Consider the following 23,618-nt stretch of genomic DNA (forward strand, 5'->3'; position numbering starts at 1 on the left):
GTCTCAAAGGGTCATCAGCTGATTACTTAAATTGGAAAAACATGCACAAGACAGTGGGGGGTGGGGGGGAGGTCGGAAATTGGCCCTGGGTCATAATAATCATTCAGAGAGACAGCACAGACACAGTGGGCAGAACAGCCTCCTTCTGCCATGTCACAATTCCGTGATTCGTTAGCACGAAGGTTGAATCTGCTATACAAATGCAGCTTGTTGCTGTTGCTGTCACAGCGGTGGTGCCAGAGATGGACCAACACTGCCACCTGCTGGATACTGTATCAAAAGCCAGAGACAGGCCCCTTGGTTTCAAACTGCACCTTTGACTGTGCTCCCACGGTCAGTTTTTATTTTCCCAATCTAACCATTCACCAGTTTATATTTAAAATCAAAACAATTGCAGCTAAACCCAGTGCTGTTTGAAGGCGTTGGATTCAATTTCCCCTCCGGAAGACGCGAGCACAAAATCTAAGGCCGGCCAAGAGGAGGCGCTGCATTGTCTTTCCATTCTGGATAGGAACAGTTTCCATGCAATCCCCTAGATCTTCTTTGTGTAGCAAGGTCCCTTCCTTTCAGTCCTAAACGGCCTACATGTTAGTCTGAAACTATATCCCCTGGCTCTAGACCTCCCAGGCCAAGGGAAACATCCTTCCTGCATCTAAATCTGTTGAGGCATGTAAAAATTCTTCTAAAATCTGGAAAATGCAAATCTTGTTTAATTAGTTGGAGGAATTGTAAATGAAAGATTAATAAGTTTGACCTGAGGATAACGCACAGCAGGATCTGTCTTCAGGGAGCTGGATGGAGTTCAGCAAATTAATATGGGTTCTGTTTATCTGTGTATTCACTGGGAGCAGTTTTCAGTTGCAATTTGGACCTCCTGCGTTTGCAGCTTTTTGAAATCAATTGGGCAGGCCTGCACTGCAAGTAGAGCGAAACACCCCCTTCATCATTGACCACATGGAAGATGCGTGAGGCTTAATTAAGAGTTTGAATTCCGTGAGGAACAGAAGCTAGAAGATCACTTCGTCAGTTGGGGGGAATCTACAATAAACTTCAAAGAGCTTATTAAACAAAAAAAAGTTACGACCAGGTGACTTGGAAGTATGGGAAAAGTATCCACGACAAGGGACTGAGGCTGCACAATCAAGAGAGGATGGTTGCAAGATTAGTCTCTGAGCCCAATGTGACTGAAGGGGAGCTAACAGTGAGAGGAGTTCACATCGAGAAGCTGCAGAGCTGGGCTGAGAGGTGGCAAATGGAGTTTAATGCAGGCAAGTGTGAGGTGATGCACTTTGGTAGGAGTAACCGGAAGGCAAAGTACAGGGCTAATGGTAAGATTCTTAGTAGTGTAGATGAGCAGAGAGATCTCGGTGTCCATGTACACAGATCCTTGAAAGTTGCCACCCAGGTTGACAGGGCTGTTAAGTGTTTTAGCTTTTATTAATAGAGGGATCAAGTTCCGGAACCAAGAGGTTATGGTGAAGCTGTACAAAACTCTGGTGTGGCTGCATTTGGAGTATTGTGTACAGTTCTAGTCACCGCATTATAAGAAGGATGTGGAAGCTTTGGAAAGGGTGCAGAGGAGATTTACTAGGATGTTGCCTGGTATGTAGGGAAGGTCTTACGAGGAAAGGCTGAGGGACCTGAGGCTGTTTTCATTAGAGAGAAGAAGGTCGAGAGGTCACTTAATTGAAACACATAAAATAATCAGAGGGTTAGATAGGGTGGATAGGGAGAGCCTTTTTCCTAGGATGGTGACGGCGAGCACGAGGGGCATAGCTTTAAATTGAGGGGTGAAAGATATAGGACAGATGTCAGAGGTAGTTTCTTTACTCAGAGAGTAGTAAGGGAATGGAACGCTTTGCCTGCAACGGTAGTAGATTCGCCAACTTTAGGTACATTTAAGTCGTCATTGGACAAGCATATGGACGTACATGGAATAGTGTAGGTTAGATGGGCTTGAGATTGGTATGACGGGTCGGCACAGCATCGAGGGCTGAAGGGCCTGTACTGTGCTGTAATGTTCTATGTTTTAACTACAGTTTCCAGCGACTATGACAACCGAATGGGCACTTGCTACGATAGTAACATTAGGGTTGATGCATCTTATAAGAGAATTGTTTTATTTTATTTGTTATTTTTCTAAACAACCTCATCAGTGATGTTATTATACACCTGTGGAGCAAGTGGGGCTTGAACCCAGGCCTCCAGATCCAAAGGTAGGGACACTACCAGTAAGTCTGATATATGATATATCTATGACATATGATATATATATCATTATATATGATATATAATGTACTCATACATGTATATATGAACACATTATGTCATATTGTTACTATCAGTTACATTGTTTAATCATTGAAAAAAACTTTCCTATTCACATACCTAGCCAAATGCCTGTTAAATGTTGTAACTGTACCTGAAAAATTCATGAGTTCATTGAAAAATGAGTTCTAGTGGCATAATTCTATTGGTTAAAACAATATATTTGGATGTCTTTTTATTTTGTTAAAATTCACTAACTGGATCCCCTCAAACCCTATATCATCATATTCCCAGAGAAATCAAAACTTTCTCTAACGCAGCCTTATTTAAATTTATTCAACAAGGAAGCATCTGTAACTCTCCTCCAGCCGAAACAACATCTTGTATTTGCACCATGTCCTTCCTTCACAACATGTTGTTGAGACTACGTCGACAGTAAGTGTTCAGTGTGAAATAGATCTTTCTTGTTCTGTGAGGTAACACAATTTCCTCTCGATACACCCTCCACTCCTCCTTGAAATGACGCCACTGTTCCTTCACTGTCACTGGGTCCCCAGCACGGCAGTGCCAAGGAGAAACAGCACAGGAGGTTGAGAGACGTGGGGTGTGGAGGTGACGGAGTGACGGTACTCAGCCATGGGGAGTGAATGAGTGAGTGAATGCCCAGATGTCTGGGGTGATCAAGAGAGCAGCCAGACTGTGTGTGCTTCTGCGTGTGGCCACACGGTGGTGCTATTTCTCCACGGTCTGTTCCAGACTGTGGGTACAACTCTTGTGTTGCCCCATCCCTTCCCCAGACTGAGAGAGAGAGGATGGCTGGGGCTGGGGGTGGGATTCCTGGGAGAGAGGGAGGAAGGGGTTTGGAATCTGGGGATGAGCCCTAAAACAAGCTTTGATTAAAAACAATGCAGTCCATTCGCTGCTGAGTACAGGTGACAGAAATCGTCTGATAGAAATCCCAGCTCAGAGTCCAGCCAAGCAAAGCTGGTAGCTAAGCTAACTGAAATATTTAAACTGGTTTTAATAAAGGGGTCCCTAATGATCAGAGAGAGATAGAAAACACAGAGGAAGAGGGGTGGGGCTTCATTTAACTGGAAGAGCTGGCCTGTTTCTTACGACAAATGGTATTAATGCATGAGAGGAGACCATTCAATGAAATGTTTTCAGACCTGACTGATCTCAGCTCCATTCTGCTGCCTGCTCCCCATTACCCCTGACTCCCTCATAGAGGCAGACAGCGTGGAGACAGACCCTTCAGTCAAACTCATCCAGGATTCCCAAATATAAACTAGTCCCCATTGCCTGCATTTGGCCCATATCCCTTTAAAACTTTCCTATTCACATACCTAGCCAAATGCCTGTTAAATGCTGTAACTGTACCAGCCTCCCCCACCTCCTCTGGCAGCTCATTCCACACACGCACCACCCTCTGTGTGAAAATGTTGCCCCTCGGGCCCCTTTTAAATCTTCCTCCTCTCACCTTAAAAATAGTTTTGAACTCCCCCCACCCTTGGGAAAAATCTTTGCGATTCACCTTGTCTATATCCTATATGATTTTATAAACTTCTACAAGGTCGCCCCTCAACGCCTTACACTCCAGTTAAAAACGTCCCAGCCTACCCTTATAACTCGAACACCCTAGTCTGACATCCTGGTCAATCTTTTCTGCACCATTTCCAGTTTAATAATATCCTTCCTATAGCAAGATGACCCCCTCCCTCATTGATCCAAACTCTGTGCCACTCCCTCAAATACATAACAGCGATTCCACTGCTCCAAGAGAATTCCAAACACTCATCACTGTTTGAGAAATGTAATTCCTCCTTATCTCTGTATTTGATGGAAATTCCTTACTTTTTAACCTGTGCCCCTGAGACCCAGACTCCCAGGCTCGGTGAAACATCCACCCAGATCTACCCCAGACCCTTCACCAGTGAGGGTCCAGGCCCGAAACGTCAGCTTTTGTGCTCCTGAGATGCTGCTTGGCCTGCTGTGTTCATCCAGCTTCACACTTTGTTATCTTGGATTCTCCAGCATCTGCAGTTCCCAGTATCACAGATCTACCCTGTCGGGTCCCTGCGGAATCTCTTCTGAGTGTCATTAAGACCATCTCATACTCTTCTGTACTGCAATGAGCACAGACCCAGCCTGCTCGAGCTTTCCCCACAAGACAAATCATTTTCGTCCCAGGGATCAATCTTGTGAAGTTTCTTGTGAACTACCTCCAGTGCAATCCAATTTTCAAAAGGCCAGGGCTGTGCACAGCATTCTGGATGTGATCTCATCAATACCCTGCAACAATTGTTGTAAGACCTCCCTAATTTTATAATCCATCCCATCCTACAATTAAGGCTGAAATTCCCCATTTGCCTTCCTAATTGCGTGCTGTACCAGTGCCATAAACCTCTTGTGATTTAGGCATAGATCCCTTCATAGCACAGCCTACTGCAGCCTCTCTGCATTTAAATAGGACCGAAAATGTTAAGCAGTTTAATGTGAAATTGCGAGTTCTGTTTGATAGCTTGAATAATCACCAGTGACAGAAGCAACCTAGTGACACAGGTTTAAGGTGATGGCAAAAAGGAAGTAGAGGTAACATGAGGAAAAATGGTGTTATTTGTCGCTATCTGGAATGCATTCCCAGCAGATGTAATAATCACTTGCAAAAGAGGACAGGAAGGGGAAAGTAATTATGGTGGGGGGTGGGGGGGACCATGAGGAAGGGTGGGAGGGTTGCTCATGGACACAGGGTCTGCAACTCCTTCTGTAGTGATTGTAACATGTTCAGGCAGGGTTCGGGGTGGGGGGGTGCCTCATAGAATAGGAGTTCCCTGATTGGGGCTGTTAACCCAGTCCAATCAGGGAGCCCTGGCTGACCGATATAAACAGGAGGGTCTGAGGTCCTGTACACTCTGAGGGCTGGCTCCGAGGGAGCTGGATCAGTGTCAATGACTTGGCGATGGGAAGCCAGCCCGTGTGGAGTTACTTGAGCCTGGAAAAGGCTGGCAGAGGTTTGGGAGGGTTTGTGGAGCAGATTAATCGTGAAACCTTGGAACTGAGATTTTGTTGTTTTTATTTTTGGAGGGGTAGTGTTGGAGGAAAGAAGATGTGCAGTAGCGGCCGAGGCTGAGATCAGACATGTTGGTGCCCGAGAGGCAAGAAGGGGCTGGAAGGGCTAGCTAGGATCTGGTTCCTGGCTGACTCTGGAGAAGAGAGTAAGAGAAGTGGAATCAGAGGTTCCTAACTTGCCTGGGGCCTTCAGCAACGTTACACTAGGAAGGAGGCTTTTGGTCTGTGCTGTGTTGGGTGATAGCAGGGAGGGACACATTAGGGAAGTAAACATACAAATTAGGAGCACAGTTACACAGAGACTAGAAGTTAGGGGTAGGCCATTTGGTTGATTGTTTGTCTCAATGCCGTACTTCCGCCTCGACGCCTTCAAAATGTAAAACAAAATGATCCATTCCATGAGAGATAATGGGAACTGCAGATGCTGGAGAATCCAAGATAACAAAGTTTGGGGCTGGATGAACACAGCAGGCCAAGCAGCATCATAGGAGCACAAAAGCTGATGTTTTGGGCCTAGACCCTTCTTCATTTCTGATGAAGGGTTTAGGCCCGAAACGTCAGCTTTTGTGCTTCTGAGATGCTGCTGGCCTGCTGTGTTCATCCAGCCCCAAACTTTGTTATCTGTGATCCATTCCATTCTTGAGTATGTTCAGTGACCTGGCCTCCCTTCTGGAATTCCACAGGGGGTAGCTCATTTGAGCCTGTTGCTCCCATTCAACAAGATAGTGACTGATCTGATTATTCCACATCCTTGCCTACCTCCCGATGGTCTTTCACTGCCTTGTTTATCAAGAATCTATCTACCCCTGCCTTAAAAAATATCCAGGCTCTAGTGAGGAAGGGAGTTGTGAAGGCTCACTGACCCTCCGCCAGGGGGCAAAAGAAACTCATTCTCTGTTTTGAGTAGGAAGCCCCTTACTTTGAAACTGTGACCCCTGGTCCCAGATTTTCTAACGAGAGGAAAGATCCTTTCCACATCCACCCGTTAGAACCCTGTTTAGAACATAGACATAGAACATAGAACATAGAACATAGAACATAGAACAGTACAGCACAGAACAGGCCCTTCAGCCCACAATGTTGTGCCGACCATTGATCCTCATGTATGCACCCTCAAATTTCTGTGACCATATACATGTCCAGCAGTCTCTTAAATGACCCCAATGACCTTGCTTCCACAACTGCTGCTGGCAACGCATTCCATGCTCTCACAACTCTCTGCGTAAAGAACCTGCCTCTGACATCCCCTCGATACTTTCCACCAACCAGCTTAAAACTATGACCCCTCGTGCTAGCCATTTCTGCCCTGGGAAATAGTCTCTGGCTATCAACTCTATCTATGCCTCTCATTATCTTGTATACCTGTACAAGATCCCACTTGGAGTACCGTGAGCAGATCTAGGCACAATACCTTAGGAAGGATAGATTGGCCTGGGAGGGAGTACAATGAAGGTTTACAAGAATGATACCTGCACTTCAGGGGTTGTGTTTTGAGGAGAATTCACACAAATTGGGCCTGCTTTCAATCACAGAATCCCTACAGTGTGGAACCAGGCCATTCGGGCCAACAAGTCTACACCACCCCTCCTAATAACATCACAACTAGACCCATTCCCCTACCCCTACATTTCCCTTCTCTAACCTACTGAACCGAAACATCCCTGGACACTGCGGGGCAATTTACTGTGGCCAATCCACCCGAAACCTGCACATCCTTGGACTGTGAGAGGAAACCCACGCAGACACGGGGGAGAATGTGCAAACTCCACACAGACAGTCGCCTGAGGCTGGGATCAAACCCAGGTCCCTGGTGCTGTGAGGCTGCAGTGCTAACCCACTGAAGTACCGTGCCACCACTAGGATTTTCTGTTGGATTTTGAAGATTGGGGGTGGTGATCTGATTGAAGTCCTTAAGTAATTAACAGGGAAAGACGGTGGCGGGGGGTAAAGATAAACTATTTAGTCTGGTTGGGGAGTTCTAGAACTGGGGGAAACCATCTGAGAATAAGGGCCAGACCATTGGGGAGAGATGTTAGGAAGCTTTTGTGCACACAAAGGGTTTGGAAGTCTCTTCCACAAACAGCCGCTGGTGCATTTTAAATCTGAGACAGACCCATTTCCAACGAGCAAAAATATTCAGGGACACGGGCCAAAGGGTTAGGTATCTGGAGTTCGGCCCAACATCTCATCAAATGGCGGAGCAGGCTCAAGGGGCCGAATGACCAGGTTCTGTTCCCATGTTACAATCAAACTCCAGCAGATACCTGTCTAACCTTTCCTCACAAAACGACTCACCCGTCCCAGACTTTAATCCAGCAAACCATCTCTGGAATTGCTTCCGAAAAGCATGTATGTCTTTTCCTAAGGAAGTCGATCAGTACTGTACACAGTATTTGCCAGTACCCTGCAGTACAGAAGGGTGACCTCGCTTCTGCTGTTCGGTTCCTCTCTCAATAAATCACAACATGCCGTTCGCTTTCCTACTGAAATCCCTTGCGGGGAAAGGCTGGGTGGTTTGGTCATTGACAGAAATCAGGCTGCTGGTGTGGTGTCAATTGTCATAGTCAATAATGGCCCTTGATGTTTTCACAGATCGCTGTGGAATTAGGCAGCAAAAACGCTGTCACACACTTGCCAGGGGTTTCCTTGCAAAATTTGGAGTTTAGCACGGACAACAGTTTCCGACTTTTCCCTCTGCAGAAGCCAGACCCACAATAAGAAAGAGACAGTGGGAACTGCAGATGCTGGAGAATCTGAGATAACAAGGTGTAGAGCTGGATGAAGGGTCCAGGCCCGAAACGTCAGCCTTCCTGCTCCTCCGTTGCTGCCTGGCCTATTGTGTTCATCCAGCTCTACACCTTGTTATCTCATAAGAAAGAGCTAACAAGGTGTGGAGCTGGATGAACACAGCAGGCCAAGCAACATGGGAGGAGCAGGAAGGCTGACGTTTCGGGTCTGGACCCCTAAATGCTTTCCTGCTTCCCTGATGCTGCTTGGCCCGCTGTGTTCATCCAGGAGTACACCTTGTTATCTCAGAAATCTTCAGCATCTGCAGTTCCTTCTATAAGAAAGATCTCCTTTCTTTTCACTAAATAAACCAACTAGAAAATGAAAGCCTGCTTGCTCGCAGGATTGCAGCTTGAACTGAAATCCAAATGAAAAACAGACCAGGCTAAATCAAATGGTATAGTTGTGGGTGGGGGTGGGGCAATTAACATGCCCCAGACCCTGTGGTTACGAAACACTTCCAGGGTAAGCACTGGACCCTGCCTGCTGCCCGTCTGAGGATGCTGGCTATGGATATAACTGCCCTGCACATGGATCTCTTACGCAAGGTGAGGAGCAGAGGCACGAGGAGATCCTTCGGCCTGTGCCATGTGTCTGAAGATCGGGAGTGTGGCACCAACAAGACACCGAAGAGGTGACAAAATATTTTTTAAATGACTCCTCCTGACACACAGACACACACACAGACACACACACACACAGACACACACACAGACACACACACAGACACACACACACACACACACACACACACACACACACACACACACACACACACACACACACACAACGCAGAAAGGGCAGTTGACAATAAAAGGATATTGTATTGTATTGTAGAGATGTACAGCATGGAAACAGACCATTCGGTCCACATTGTCCATGCTGACCAGATACCCTGCATTTATCTAGTCCTGTTTGCCAGCATTTGGCCCATATCCGTCTAAATCCCTCCTATCCATATACCCATGCAGGTGCCTTTTAAATGCTGTAACTGTACCAGCCTCCACCACTTCCTCTGGCAGCTCATTCCAAACATGCTCCACCCTCTGTATGTAAAAGTTTCCCCCAGGTCTCTGTTAAATCTTACCCCTCTCACCTTAAACCTATGCCCCTCTAGTTTTGAACTCCCCCTACCCTGGGGAAAAGACCTTGTTTATTCACCCTATCCAAGGCCCTCATGATTTTATAAACCTCACTAAGATCACTCCTCAGCCTCTGGCACTCCAGAGAAAATAGCCCCAGCCTATCCAGTCTCTCCCCTTAGCTCAAACCCTCCAACACCGGCAACATCCTAATAAACCTTGTCTGCACACTTTCAAGTTCCACAGCATCCTTCCTTTCGCAGGGAGACTGGAACTGAATGCAGCATTCCAGAAGTGGTCTGACCAATGTCCTGTATGGCCGCCGCGAGACCTCCCGACTCCTGTACTTGCTGCACTCTGTCATGGATCACCTTAAGGCATGATCGCTACGTGAAACTTCCTCTGCCCGGATTCCTGACAGGAGGCAGGAGGAGTGTGGAATCAACTGCCCTCCACGGGAGACCACCTCCACCCCCACACCCATTCGCCCCACCCCTAGTGGCTGATGAAGATGGAGGAGCAACAGCCCATACAGAACGAAGTGGGTAACAGCCTATTGGTGTAATCACTAGACTATTAAATCCAGAAAACTCAGCTCACACTCTGGGGTCCCAGGTTCGAATCCCATCACCTCAGATGGTATAATGTGAATTTAATAAAGAATCTGGAGTTATGAATCTAGTGATGACCATGAGTCGATTGTCAGAAAAACCCATCTGGTTCACTAATCCCTTTTAGGGAAGGAAACTGCCATCCTTACCTGGTCCAACCTACATGTGACTCCAGGCTGTCAGCAATGTGGCTGACTCTCAACTGCCCTCTGGGCAATTAGGGATGGGCAATAACAGTAAAGGACCCAACTTCGGTGAGTGAATAAGGAAGATAACAGCTCAGGTTGTGAGGACTCCAGACGGAAGTTCTGGAGCCCTGCGCTAATAGTTTCATAGAAGCATGCAGCACCTCTGGAAACAGGCCCTTCGGTCCAACCAGTCCATGCTGACCATGCTCCCAAACTAAATTAGTCCCACCTGCCTGCTCCTGGCCCATATCCCTCCAAACATTTCCCATGCATGTACTTATCTAAATGTCTTTTAAATATTATAACTGCACCCACATCTACCACTTCCTCAGGAAGTTTGTTCCACTCTGTGTGAAAACGTTGCCCCCATGTCCTCCTTTTAAGACTTTCTCCTCTCACCTTAAAACCATGCCCCCTAGTTTAGATCTAACCCAACCGAGGGAAAAGACCCCTGTCATTCATCTAATCTATGCCCCCTCATGATGTGATAAACCTCAGGAATGGTGTGGAATTCCATCTGAGAAAATTGGGGTGAAGATCCCAGCTCTTACTTGTTCTGAAGGGCAACGAACAAACAACTGAAAACTACCCTTTTTGTGGGGTGGGGGGCGGGGTGGGGGGGGTGGGGTTGGTGGTTTGTGGAGGATGCAGCATATCCACAACCTAAAGTAAAGGCAGAAACAGGGGAGCCAGAACTGAAATATCACAGATTGTGGTTGTGGGGTCAGAAATCGATTCATTCTCAAAAAGATCCAGGGGTAAGACCATAGGACACGGGAGCATAAATTAGGCCATTCAGCCCATTGAGTCTGCTCCCCCATTCAGGCATGGCTGATAAGTTCCACAACCCCATTCTCCCACTTTCTCCCCATAACCCTTGATCCGTAAGTTTCAATTTGATCTGCTGTCATCCTTCTAAACTCCAAGGAGTATAGACCCAGAGTCCTCAAAAGTTCCTCATACATTAAGCTTTTCATTCCTGGGACCATTCTCGTGAAGATCCTCTGAACCCGCTCCAGGGCCAGTACATCCTTCCTGAGATATGGGGGGCAGGGGAGGGGGGGTGTGCAAAACTCCACACAACAGCAGTGGGCACTGTGTGCGGTCCTCCTTCCAAAAGTACCCAGGCATGGCGGTAACTGCGAAAGGGGAGCAAGAAGTTGGGCGCTATGAACCCTCTGCCTTTCCCACCAACCTCCAACACCAACAACACATCCGCCCCCTCACCCACCTGACCCTGCAATCAGTCACCCAGGGGACCACGGCCTCCTTAACTAGGACACCCCCTCCACTCCCCACACCAGTTGGGGATCCCAGCACTTTTGCTTTCTTGCTCCCTGTCCCATCACCGGAGCTGGTGCTTTAATATGGGCCTCCCAGCCCAGCCCAGAGGTAGGGACGCTACCGCTGCCCCCGAGAGCACGGCGTTCTGTGTTGTTTTTTAAAAAGGAAAAGAAATCAAAACCTCTGCGAAATCCCCTAGTTGGGAGGATAACGAATACGTATTACCCTCACCAGGGGCCAGAGCGACAACACCTAATGCTGGGGTGGGGGGGGGGGGGGGGGAGAGGGAGGGAGAGCGATCTCAGGGTGGCGGGGGGCAGAATAGTGCACTCTGGCTCTCGTGATGCCACTCAGGCCTCCTCCTTTTTCATTACTATGCAATTCTTTACTGGGGTGTGGACATTTGTCTGTGACCTCTGCCACACATTCCTAATTGCCCTTGAGCTGCATAGCATTTCTCAGGGCAGTTCGGAGTCTAGTTCCTTCTGTGGGCCTGGAGTGGGGTCAGGGCAGTAATTTCCTTTCTGTGAACCATCTGGTTGTTGTCACAGTCACCGTCGCTGACACTAAGTTCCAGATTTAATTGACAGAATATAAATACCACTAGCAACGGGGGGATTTGAACCCATCACCGCACGCTGTTGGAGTATGAGCCCAATGACTCTGCCACTCAGCCACCACCCAGCAGGAGCTCGCTACTTGATGTGGCTTTTCCAGGGTGAACTCTGGCCTCCCGCTGGTTTGACACCGCAGCGGCCGAGGCTAGTGGAATCTCAGGCATGCCAACTCAGAATCCAACAGCCCGACCAATCCAACCCCCAAGGCCTGACATCCCACCCTCACCAAGCAGTGCCCTTGCTGTGGGCGAACAAGAGGTGCTTAGCTCTGTACTCACTGTGTGGCAGGCGGTTCACTGTCCTGTCCACTGAAAAAGAGGGAAGGTCCACAATTACCCCCACAGATACACAAACAGAACCACGTACAACATACACTATCAAAGCCCCTCGATCACACACTCCTCCACACTCCCTCCAGTCACAGTCACTCCATCTCCCTCTGGTAAACTCTCTCCATCTCCCTCTGTCACACTCCTTCCATCTCCCTCTGTCACTCCCCCACCATCTCCTTCTGTCACACTCCCTCCATCTCCGTCTGGTAAACTCTCTCCATCTCTCTCTGTCACACTCCCTCCATCTCCCTCTCTCACACTCCCTCCATCTCCCTCTCACACTCTCTCCATCTCCCTCTGGTAAACTCTCTCCATCTCTCTCTGTCACACTCCCTCCACCTCCCTCTGTCACACTCCCTCCATCTCCCTCTGTCATACTCCCTCCATCTCCCTCTGGTAAACTCTCTCCATCTCCCTCTGCCACACTCCTTCCATCTCCCTCTGTCACTCACCCACCATCACCCTCTCTCACACTCCCTCCATCTCCCTCTGTCACACTCTCTCCATCTCCCTCTGGTAAACTCTTTCCATCTCCCTCTGTCACACTCTCTCCATCTCCCCCTGGTAAACTCTCTCCATCTTCCACTGTCACACTCCCTCCATCTCCCTCTGTCACACTCCTTCCATCTCCCACTGTCACACTCCTTCCATCTCCCTCTGTCACTCTCCCACCATCTCCCTCTCTCACACTCCCTCCATCTCCCTCTGTCACAATCCTTCCATCGCCCACTAGCACACTCCCTCCATCTCCCTCTGTTACAATCCTTCCATCTCCCTCTGTCACATGCTCCCCATCTCTTTCACACTCCCTCCATCTCCCTCTGTCACACTCCCTCCATCTCCCTTTGTCACGCTCCCATCATCTCCCACTGTCACACTCCCTCCATCTCCCTCTGTCACACTCCCTCCATCTCCCTCTGTCACACTCCTTCCATCTCCCACTGTCACACTCCTTCCATCTCCCTCTGTCACTCTCCCACCATCTCCCTCTCTCACACTCCCTCCATCTCCCTCTGTCACACTCTCTCCATCTCCCCCTGGTAAACTCTCTCCACCTCCCACTGTCACACCCCCTCCATCTCCCTCTGTCACACACACACCATCTCCCTCAATCACACTCTCTACATCTCCCTCTGTCACAATCCTTCCATTGCCTGCTAACACTCCCTCCATCTCCCTCTGTTACAATCCTTCCATCTCCCTCTATCACACTCCCACCATCTCCCTCTATCACACTCTCTACATCTCCCTCTGTCACAGTCCCTCCATATCCCTCTGTCACACTCCCTCCATCTTCCACTGTCACACTCCCTCCATCTCGGTCACACTCTCTCCCTCTCCCTCTGTCACTCTCCCAACATCACCTGTCACCTGCTCCCCATCTCTTTCACACTCCCTCCATCTCCCTCTGTCACACTCCCACCATCTCCCTCTATCACATTCTCTACATCTACCTCTGTCACACTCCCTCCATCTCCCTCTGTCACACTCCCTGCATCTCCCTCTGTCACACTCCCACCATCTCCCTCTATCACACTGTCTACATCTCCCTCTGTCACACTCCCTCCATCTCCCTCTGTCACACTCCCTCCATCTCGGTCACACTCTCTCCCTCTCCCTCTGTCACTCTCCCAACATCTCCCTCTGTCACACTCCCTCCACCTCCCTCTGTCACAGTCCCACCATCTCCCTCTGTCACACTGCCACCATCTCCCTCTGTCACACTCCCACCATCTCCCTCTGGTAAACTCTCTCCATCTCCCTCTGTCACAATCCCTCTATCTCCCTCTGTCACACTCCCTCCATCTCCCACTGTCACACTCCCTCCATCTCCCACTGTCACAGTCCCTCCATCTCCCTCTGTCACTCTCCCACCATCTCCCTCTATCACACTCCCTCCATCTCACTCTGTCACTCTCCCATCATCTCCCTCTGTCACACTCCCTCCACCTCCCTCTGTCACACTCCCACCATCTCCCTCTGTCATTCTCCCACCATCTCCCTCTGTCAGACTCCCTCCATCTCCTTTTGTCACACTCTCTCCATCTCCCTCTGCTAAACTCTCTCCATCTCCCACTGTCACACTCCCTACATCTCCCTCTGTCACAATCCTTCCTTCGCCCGCTAGCACACTCCCTCCATCTCCCTCTGTTACAATCCTTCCATCTCCCTCTGTCACATGCTCCCCATCTCTTTCACACTCCCTCCATCTCCCTCTGTCATGCTCCCATCATCTCCCTCTGTCACACTCTCTCCATCTTCCACTGTCACACACTCTCCATCTCCCTCTGGTAAAATCTCTCCATCTCCCACTGTCACACTCCCTCCATCTCCCTCTGTCATGCTCCCACCCATCTCCCTCTCTCACACTCCCTCCATCTCCCTCTGTCACACACTCTCCATCTCCCTCTGGTAAACTCTCTCCATCTCCCTCTGTTAGACTCCCACCATCTCCCTCTAACACACTCCCTCCATCTCCCTCTGTCACACTCCCACCACCTCCCTCTGTCACACTCCCTCCACCTCCCTCTGTCACACTCCCTCCACCTCCCTCTGTCATACTCCCACCATCTCCTTCTGTCACTCTCCCACCATCTCCCTCTGTCACACTCCCTCCACATCCCTCTGTCACACTCCCTCCATCACCCACTGTCACACTCCCACCATTTCCCTCTGTCACACTCCCTCCACCTCCCTCTGTCAGACTCCCTCCACCTCCCTCTGTCACACTCCCACCACCTCCCTCTGTCACTCTCCCACCATCTCCCTCTGTCACACTCCCTCCATCTCCTTTTGTCACACTCTCACCATCTCCCTCTGGTAAACTCTCTCCATCTCCCTCTGTCACAATCCCACCATCTCCCTCTATCACACTCTCTGCATCTTCCACTGTCACACACTCTCCATCTCCCTCTGGCAAACTGTCTCCATCTCCCACTGTCACACTCCCTACATCTCCCTCTGTCACAATCCTTCCATCGCCCACTAGCACACTCCCTCCATCTCCCTCTGTTACAGTCCTTCCATCTCCCTCTGTCACATGCTCCCCATCTCTTTCACACTCCCTCCATCTCCCTCTGTCACACTCCCTCCATCTCCCTTTGTCACGCTCCCATCATCTCCCACTGTCACACTCCCTCCATCTCCCTCTGTCACTCTCCCACCATCTCCCTCTCTCACACTCCCTCCATCTCCCTCTCTCACACTCTCTCCATCTCCCTCTGGTAAACTCTCTCCATCTCCCACTGTCACACCCCCTCCATCTCCCTCTGTCACTCTCCCACCATCTCCCTCTAGCACACTCCCTCCATCTCCTTTTGTCACACTTTCTCCATCTGCCCCTGGGAAACTCTCTCCATCTCCCACTGTCACACTCCATCCATCTCCCTCTGTCACACGCACACCATCTCCCTCTGTCACACACCCTCCATCTCCCTCTATCACACTCCCTCCATCTCCCTCTGTTACAATCCTTCCATCTCCCTCTGTCACATGCTCCCCATCTCTCTCTTTCACACTCCCTCCATTTCCCTCTGTCACTCTCCCACCATCTCCCTCTATCACACTCTCTCCATCTCCCTCTGTCGCACTCACCCCGCCCTTGCCACCCCCTTCCCCCACCCCCAGCCCGGTCTCCCCCTCTCCCACTGACCGTTACCTTTACAGATGGGTTTGCTGGCGTTCCACTTGCCGTATTTGTTGCAAACTAGACTCGAGCTGCCGACCAGGATGAATCCAGGATTACAGCGATATTCCACAACGGTGCCCTCCACTGGAGTTCTGGTTGGGCTTCTGGTGACCACGTGGCCGTTTTCCAACTTCAAGGCCAGCCTGGAGCAGTTTCTCACTGTGCACAGGGGATAGAGAGGGCATGAGTGAGGATCCCAGGGGAACTGGTCACTGAATCACAGCAACACATTTATCCACAAAACTGCTACTTGAACCGCACACTGTTCCTGGTGGGGCACCCTCTGGGTCTGACCCACTGTCCCACCCAGTCCCGGGGGGAGGGGGCGGAATAGGACAGTGTCTGACCCACTGTCCCACCCAGACCCAGAGGGAGGGGGGAATAGGACAGTGTCTGACCCACTGTCCCACCCAGACCCAGAGGGAGGGGGGAATAGGACAGTGTCTGACCCACTGTCCCACCCAGACCCAGAGAGAGGGGAGAATAGGACAGTGTCTGACCCACTGTCCCACCCAGACCCAGAGGGAGGGGGGAATAGGACAGTGTCTGACCCACTGTCCCACCCGGTCCCAGAGGGAGGGGGCGGAATAGGACAGTGCTTGACCCACTGTCCCAGTTTCGGTGGGGGCTGTAGGGTGAATAACTGTACTCTGTATGACCCTCCCTCCCTCCATCACTCACAGCAGCGGCTGCGTTTCTCCATCTCTGTCCACATGCCATTAGCCAAACACTTGCGGACCCGAGGCCCATCAAGCTCCCGGTTGATCCTGCAGACAAACTCGATCTCGTAGGCCACAGGCAGGATCTCAATGGAGTGGATCTGCTCCTGGGTCAGCCCGGGATAACGGATCCCACCGTCCGGGGGTGGCCTGATCTTCCGGCATCCTGGAGTCACATGCGGAGAGAAGAAACAGGAACGTCACACTCATGGGGTGGCAGGACCACTGCCGGTATCAAGCGGAAGAGGGGGTGAATGGCTCAGGGACACCTCACTCATCAGCAGTGTCACCATCTCTTCACCGCCATCTCACCTTCACCTCCCAGTCCAAATACCACCTTCTGTTCACACCTCGCTACTACCTAACGGGCCATTCAGCCCTTCATGTCCTGCTACCCAATTACCCACTGAACCTCAACTCAGCATCGCTGACTGTAAGACACCTGAGCAGACCTAGGCCATTCAGCCCCTTTTTTCAACGAGATCATAGAATCCCTCTACCCTGTGGAAGCAGACCATTCAGTCCATTGTGCCTGGACAAACCCAGCTCCCCTTCCCCATTCCTGTAACCTGGCATTTCCCATGACTGACCCACAGTACGGCCAATCTACCCTAACCTGCACGCCTTTGGACTGTGGCATCCAGAGGAAACCCATGCAGATTCGGGGAGAACGTGCAGACTCCACACAGAGAGTCGCCCGAGGCTGGAATTGAACCCAGGTCCCTGGTGCTGTGAGGCTGCAGTGTTAACTACTGGGCCACTGCGCGACTACCACCCCCACCCTCCCCCTGTCCCCAGCTGATCTGATCATCCACAACTCCACCTTCCTGCCTTTTCCCCATCACCCTTCTGTCACAGAATCACAGAATTGTTGCTGGCACAGAAGGAAGCCATTTGGCCCACTGTGGCTGTCCCCAGTGCTGGACCCCAGCACCAATCACCTGCCTTTTGCCCCCAAACCCTGCGCACCACTCCTGTCCAAACAACTTTCTAATACCCCTCTTCAATGCTTCCATTGAGCCTTCCTCCAACACATTTCCAGTTCAACGTCCTAACCCCTCACTTTGTGAAGGAGTTTTATTCCTCACATCACTCTGCACCATACCTTCTGAGGCCCCTCCTTTCAGGCAGCCTCAGCCCCAGTTTATCTCCAGAATTGCAATCCTATCCCGGACGGATGATTTCCCGATGACCAAGTCCATTCAGTTGAAGTCGTTCCTCTTGTCATCACCGCTCCCCTCCCTCCTGAAAGCTTCACTCCAGTTCTGAGATTATAGCCCCGTCGTTCTGTATTCTGTACCCTATTACTCCACACCTGCCACCCACCAGCCCCCGCCATCCCAAACACAGGCAGCCATTCTCTCCCTATCTACCCCTAACTGTACAGTCCTACAGCACGAAAACAGACCCTTCGCTCCAACTAGCCCATGCCAACTGTGAAGCCAAACTGAACGCGACCCACCTGCCTGCGTTTGGTCCATATCCCTCCAAACCATCCCTATTCATGCACTTATCTAAATATCTAAACATTGTATCTGTACCCACATCCACCACTTCCTCTGGCAGTTCATTCCACACGCAAACCAACCTCTGTGTAAAAAAGTTGTCCCCCATCCTTTTTTTTAAAATCTGTCTCCTCTCACCTTAAAAACACACCGTCTAGTTTTGAACTTGTCAGTCACTCTCTCCGTTATGATTTTATAAAGCTCTATAAGGTCACCCCTCAACCTCCTGCGCTCCAGTGAAAACAAGTCCCATTTTTTCAGTCTATTTTTATATCTCAAACCCTCCAGTCCTGGCAACATGCTGGTAAATCTTTTCTGAACCCTCTCCAGCTTAATAATATCCTTCCTGTAACAGGGTGACCAGAACTGGACACAGCGCTCCAGAAGAGGTCTCACCAATATCCTGTACAACCTCAACATGACGTCCCAACTCCTGTACTCAAAGGCCTGAGCAATGAGGGCAAGCGTGCCAAATGACTTCTTAACCACCCTCTCTACCTGTGATGCAGACTTAGACTCCTGAGCTCATCCCAAACCCTGCATTTTCCATCAATCCGAGTCAGCAAATGGAAAGGGACCGGTTTCTTTACCTCTGGTGATATTCCGAGATTCTGAGACCAAGCTGGGTGGGACCAGCACAGTGAAAAGCAGGATCCAAGTTTCCATCCTCGAGAAAGGAAGAGAGAGGGATGGAGAGTCAATCTGCAAAATAAGAATGAAGAGGGAAAGACAGGGAGAGGTCAAAGCGTCAGACGACCTGCGCGAAAGCCCCACTGCGTACTGTCCCAGAGTGCAGGGCCTGTCCTGGCCGACCTCACATGTCCCCACTAATCCCAGTAAGAAAGTCGGATGAAGAGGTGGAAGTGGTCTCTCCTTCAGTGGGAGCCAAATCCCATACCACAATCCCAGTCTCACTCCCTCAGCACAGGCAGCATTGTGGGGGTGGGGGGGCGGGGGGGGTGGTGTGAGTGGTGTAATGGTGGGCTAATCAGTGAACCGAGCTGGTCTCAGTGACGATGGCCTTGAGAACTACCATCAGTCATTGTAAAAGCCCATCCCCGGTTCATTACTGCTCCTTCAGGGAAAGAAATCCTTACCTGGTCTGGTCTACACATGACTCCAGACCCACGACAACGCGCCTTATCTCAACTGCCCCCTGAAAGGACCCTCAGCAAGCCACTCAGTTAGGGCAGAGCAGCACAGATGCCAGGGACCCGGGTTCGATTCCAGCCTTGGGTGACTGTCTGTGTGGAGTTTGCACATCCTCCCCGTGTCTGCATGGGTTCCCTCCGGGTGCTCCGTTTTCCTCCCATGGTCCAAAGATGTGCAGGTTAGGGTGGACTGGCCATGGTAAACTGCCGGGATGTGCAGGTTAGATGGGTTAGCCATGGGAAATGCAGAGACAGGGAGGATGGGGTGAGTCTGGCTGAGATGCTTTTCAGAGGGTCAGTGTAGTCTCAATGGGCTGGATGACCTACTTGAACACTGTAAGGACATCTATGATTCTAATATCTGGCAGCACCCATTTCTCAGGAAAGAATAATTGATTGAAAAAAAAAGGTCAAGCACCAATCCTGGGATAACTCCCACCCACCCAAATACAGCGACCTGTCCACGACACGGCCTCACGCTCCGCATCAGTGCAATCCCACTCCATCTAAATAACACGTCCCTCCCATCCTCTTGCAAAAACTACAATAGGGCACTACACCTTTGGAAGCCCTTGAAGGGAGATATAGCAGCATGCAACATGGGCTGCATGGGCTGAGCCACACAGAGAGGTTTAGCAAGTTGAGAGTGTGGTCCCTGAAAGTTATCAGGCTAAGGATTGATCTCATTGCAAATGTCAAGACATTGAGGTAAAACAGATTCTATCAGGTCGATTCAGATTTTACTGAACGCTTGGAAAGTGGTTTCCAGCATATTCTGAAGAAGGATCTCGACCCGAAATGTCAAACTTTCCAGCTCCTTGGATGCTGCTTGGCCTGCTGTGTTCATCCAGCTTCACACCTTGTTATCTCTAGCATACTGTTGGTCACTCAGGAACCTTGTATATGTGAATAATTAGCAACAGAGGAGAGACATTACATCGTTCCTATTATCTGACTCTGAGACGCATGAAAAGCTCATTTCAGCTAATTAAATGAGGCAACAAAGCCATAAAAATCACATGAATCACACCAATGTTCCGTGATAGTTCCTACAATCCCTAGAATAGCAGACCTGTTTCCTTCCATCATCACTGCCATCAAACATCCCCATCACCAGGATTCTTAATGAACCTCTAAACAGACATAAAGTGTGCATTTCCCCTTGCGGGCCATGCCAGAACGAGAGGTCACAGTTTTAGACTAAGGAGCTAGAAGACCTAAAACAGAGATGCAGAGAACAGTGGGACAGTGGCTCAGTGGTTAGCACTGCTGCCTCACAGTGGTCAGGGACCCAGGTTCGATTCCACCCTTAGGTGACCGTCTGTGTGGAGTCTGCACGTTCTCCCCATGTCTGTGTGGGTTCCCTCCCACAGACCAAAGGTGTGCAGGTTAGGTTGGATTGGCCGTGCTAAATTGCTTGTAGAGCTCAGGGGTGTGTAGATTAGGAGGGTTATAGGGGGATGGGTCTGGGTGGGATGCTCTGAGGGTCAAGTGTGGACTTGTTGGGCAGAAAGGCCTGTTTCTACACTGCAGGGATGCCACGAGGAAATGGGTCGTGAATCTGTGGGATTGACTACCCCAGAGTGTTCTGGACGTGGTAACACTGAACAGGCCAGGACGTTGCCTGGGGCTGGAGAGTCTTCGTCATGAAAAGAGGGGAGGGTGGGGTTAGATGAAGGGTTTAGGCCTGAAATGTCAGCTTTTGTGCTCCTGAGATGCTGCTTGGCCTGCTGTGTTCATCCAGCTCCACACTTTGTATTCTGGGGTTAGAGTGTGGTTGTTTTGCTTTGAACTGAAGGGTGTAGATGATGAGTGGTACGGACAGGGTAGACAGGGGAAGGAAACATTTCCCCTCAGTGGAACCACCAGCGCATATCCATTTCAGGTAAAGGGCAGGAGGTTTAGAAGAGATGTGAGGAATTTTTTTTCACCCAGAGAGCAATGGGAATCTGGAACTCATCTGGAAGGGTGGGAGAGGCAGAAATGGTCATAACACTGAGGAAGAACTTCTCCTGTGAGAAATGCTCCAGTGAAAAAAAAGTCCCTTTTTTCAGTCTATTTTTATAACTCAAACCCTCCAGTCCTGGCAACATGCTGGTAAATCTGTTCTGAACCCTCTCCAGCTTAATAATATCCTTCCTGTAACAGGGTGACCAGAATGGGACACAGCGCTCCAGAAGAGGTCTCACCAATGTCCTGTACAACCTCAACATGACGTCCCAATTCCTACACTCAAAGGTCCGAGCAATGAGGGCAAGCATGCCAAATGACTTCTTAACCACCCTCTCTACCTGTGATGCAGACTTAAACTCCTGAGCTCATCCCAAACCCTGCATTTTCCATCATCTCAGTCAGTGAATGGAAAGGGTCCGGTTTCTTTACTTCTGGTGACATTCCGAGATGCTGAGACCAAGCTGGGTGGGAAGTGGCTATGGGCCAAATGCTGGCAAATGGGATTGGAATAGTTAGGCAGTTGTTTTTTGACCTGCATGGATGTGATGGGCCGAAGGGCCTATTTCTGAACTGGTAATCTCTCTATGACTCCATGAGATGAGGAGAGGTTCTTCAGTCAAATGTATGAGCGTCTTTGGACTTGTTTTGCTTTGCCTAAGCCATAAATTGATAAATGTTTTTGGATGCTAAAGGGCCCAAGGGATTTTGAGGAGTGAGCAAGAATGGAGGGGGTCAGACGGATAGGTCCGTCATGATCTTCTTATGGGGCAGGGAAGGCTCAAAGGGACAGAATGGCCTACTCCTGCTCTTACTACCGATGGCTTTTATTCCTGCTGTTAACGCAGCCTCCCCGAAGCAGGTGATCCTCGCGCGGCTGTTTCCGGGATCTTGCTGTGCACGGATACCGCGCTTTCCTGCGCCCAGGTCAGCCACTGCACGGCAGGAGATATTTCACCGGCTGGAAGCGCCCAAGGATGCGGGAGGCGCCACACAATTGCACGTCTCGCGGCTGCTCCCACCCCAGGAATTCCGGGAGACGCTGCACGGACTCTCTCTGTCTCTGTGTCCCACAGGTTTGGAGGCAGAACTTGAATCCCTCAGACACAGTGCACGGCGGAGCTCGGGAACCCCAGTGGCTCCGGGTCCGGAGAGCTTACCCCGTCCGCTGGGGGTTGCGGGAGGGGGCTGAGACCTGCACCTCACACCAGCACCAACCCCGTCAGAAACTGCAGCAGGAGCAGGACCTTTAAAGCCAGCTCCTCCATTCTGTAAGGTCAGGCATGACTTTGAGTGCGGCCTCAGCACCACCTTCCCTGCAGGTTCCCCACGACCCTCCGACCCTGGTGCACATTTTCAGTGGGGGGGGCGGGCATCCGTCTGCGGCCCCAGGCCGGACAGCCCGCGAGCCCAGCGATCCACGGAAACCGTGCAAGAGTGCCGCATGAGGCCACTTGGCCCATCGTGTCCGCGCCAGCTCTTTCGAACCAACATTTACCGAGTGGCAATCTCCACCGTTTTCCCCTGCGCTCTATTTCCCGTTGAAGGGACGAGGCGGGGGGCTGACAGTGGGTTTGAGGAAATGTTTCCTCATGCTCAGCCTGGGGGCGCAGGTGAGTTGGGAAACTCAGAGACTTTATTAACTAAATGACACCACGAGCACATGAAGTGGAGAGGTGAAGGCCTAGTGCCGTTTATGACTGGGCTGTTCATCCAGGGACCCAGGTGATGTTCTAGCGACCCGGGTCTGAATTCCACCACGGCAGATGCTGGAATCTGAATTCAACTTTTTTCTTTAAAAAAAAGTCTGCAATTAAGAGCCTAAATCATGACCATGAATCCATTGTGGATTTTCGGGAAAACCCTATGTGGCTCACTAATGCCCTTCAGGGAAGGAACACTACCATCCTTACCTGGTCTGGCCTACGTGTGACTCCAGACCCACAGCAACGTGGGTTGACTCTCGACTGCCCTTTAGGCAATTCGGAATGGCCCATAAATGCTGTCCGAGTCAGTGACACCTTCATGCCCTGAATGAGTAAAAACAAAATTCAAATCTACGGGGCATGGTGGAGACAGGAGTAGCTTTATGCCAGCACTGACTCAATGGGCCGAAGGGCCTGTTCTGCGCTGCATGATTCTCTCCAATTTTGCATGCCTTTATTGAACCTGCCTCTATCACAGGAGATGCATTCCATACCCTAGCCGTTTGCTGTCTGAAAGACACTTTTCTCACATCACCCTCAAAACTGAAGCTTCTCATCACTGGAACCGTTGCTGTAAATCACTTCTGAGATTCCTCCCCATCTCCATCTTTTAAGTGAGGGTTCGGGTGGAGGAGTGAGGGGAGGTGGGTGGGATGAGGTC

General features: G+C 50.3%; 1 protein-coding gene across 3 annotated transcripts in view; it reads right to left on the reverse strand.

Moving 5' to 3' along the window:
• The window catches only part of gabbr1b (gamma-aminobutyric acid (GABA) B receptor, 1b), a 458,524-nt gene that overhangs the window by 347,923 nt on the left and 86,983 nt on the right, over window positions 1–23,618 (reverse strand). For all 3 annotated transcript variants that reach the window (XM_048520001.2, XM_048520003.2, XM_048520002.2), the window contains exons 2-5: window positions 18,741–18,852; window positions 16,608–16,811; window positions 15,897–16,085; window positions 12,185–12,214 (exon numbers count right to left, since the gene is read on the reverse strand). In XM_048520001.2, coding sequence (XP_048375958.1) covers window positions 12,185–12,214; window positions 15,897–16,085; window positions 16,608–16,811; window positions 18,741–18,816 — 499 coding nt within the window. In that variant the 5' untranslated portion in view covers window positions 18,817–18,852. The remainder of the gene's footprint in view (window positions 1–12,184; window positions 12,215–15,896; window positions 16,086–16,607; window positions 16,812–18,740; window positions 18,853–23,618) is intronic.

The sequence above is a fragment of the Stegostoma tigrinum genome, chromosome 34, assembly GCF_030684315.1.
Source record: "Stegostoma tigrinum isolate sSteTig4 chromosome 34, sSteTig4.hap1, whole genome shotgun sequence".
NCBI classification, from domain to species: domain Eukaryota; kingdom Metazoa; phylum Chordata; class Chondrichthyes; order Orectolobiformes; family Stegostomatidae; genus Stegostoma; species Stegostoma tigrinum.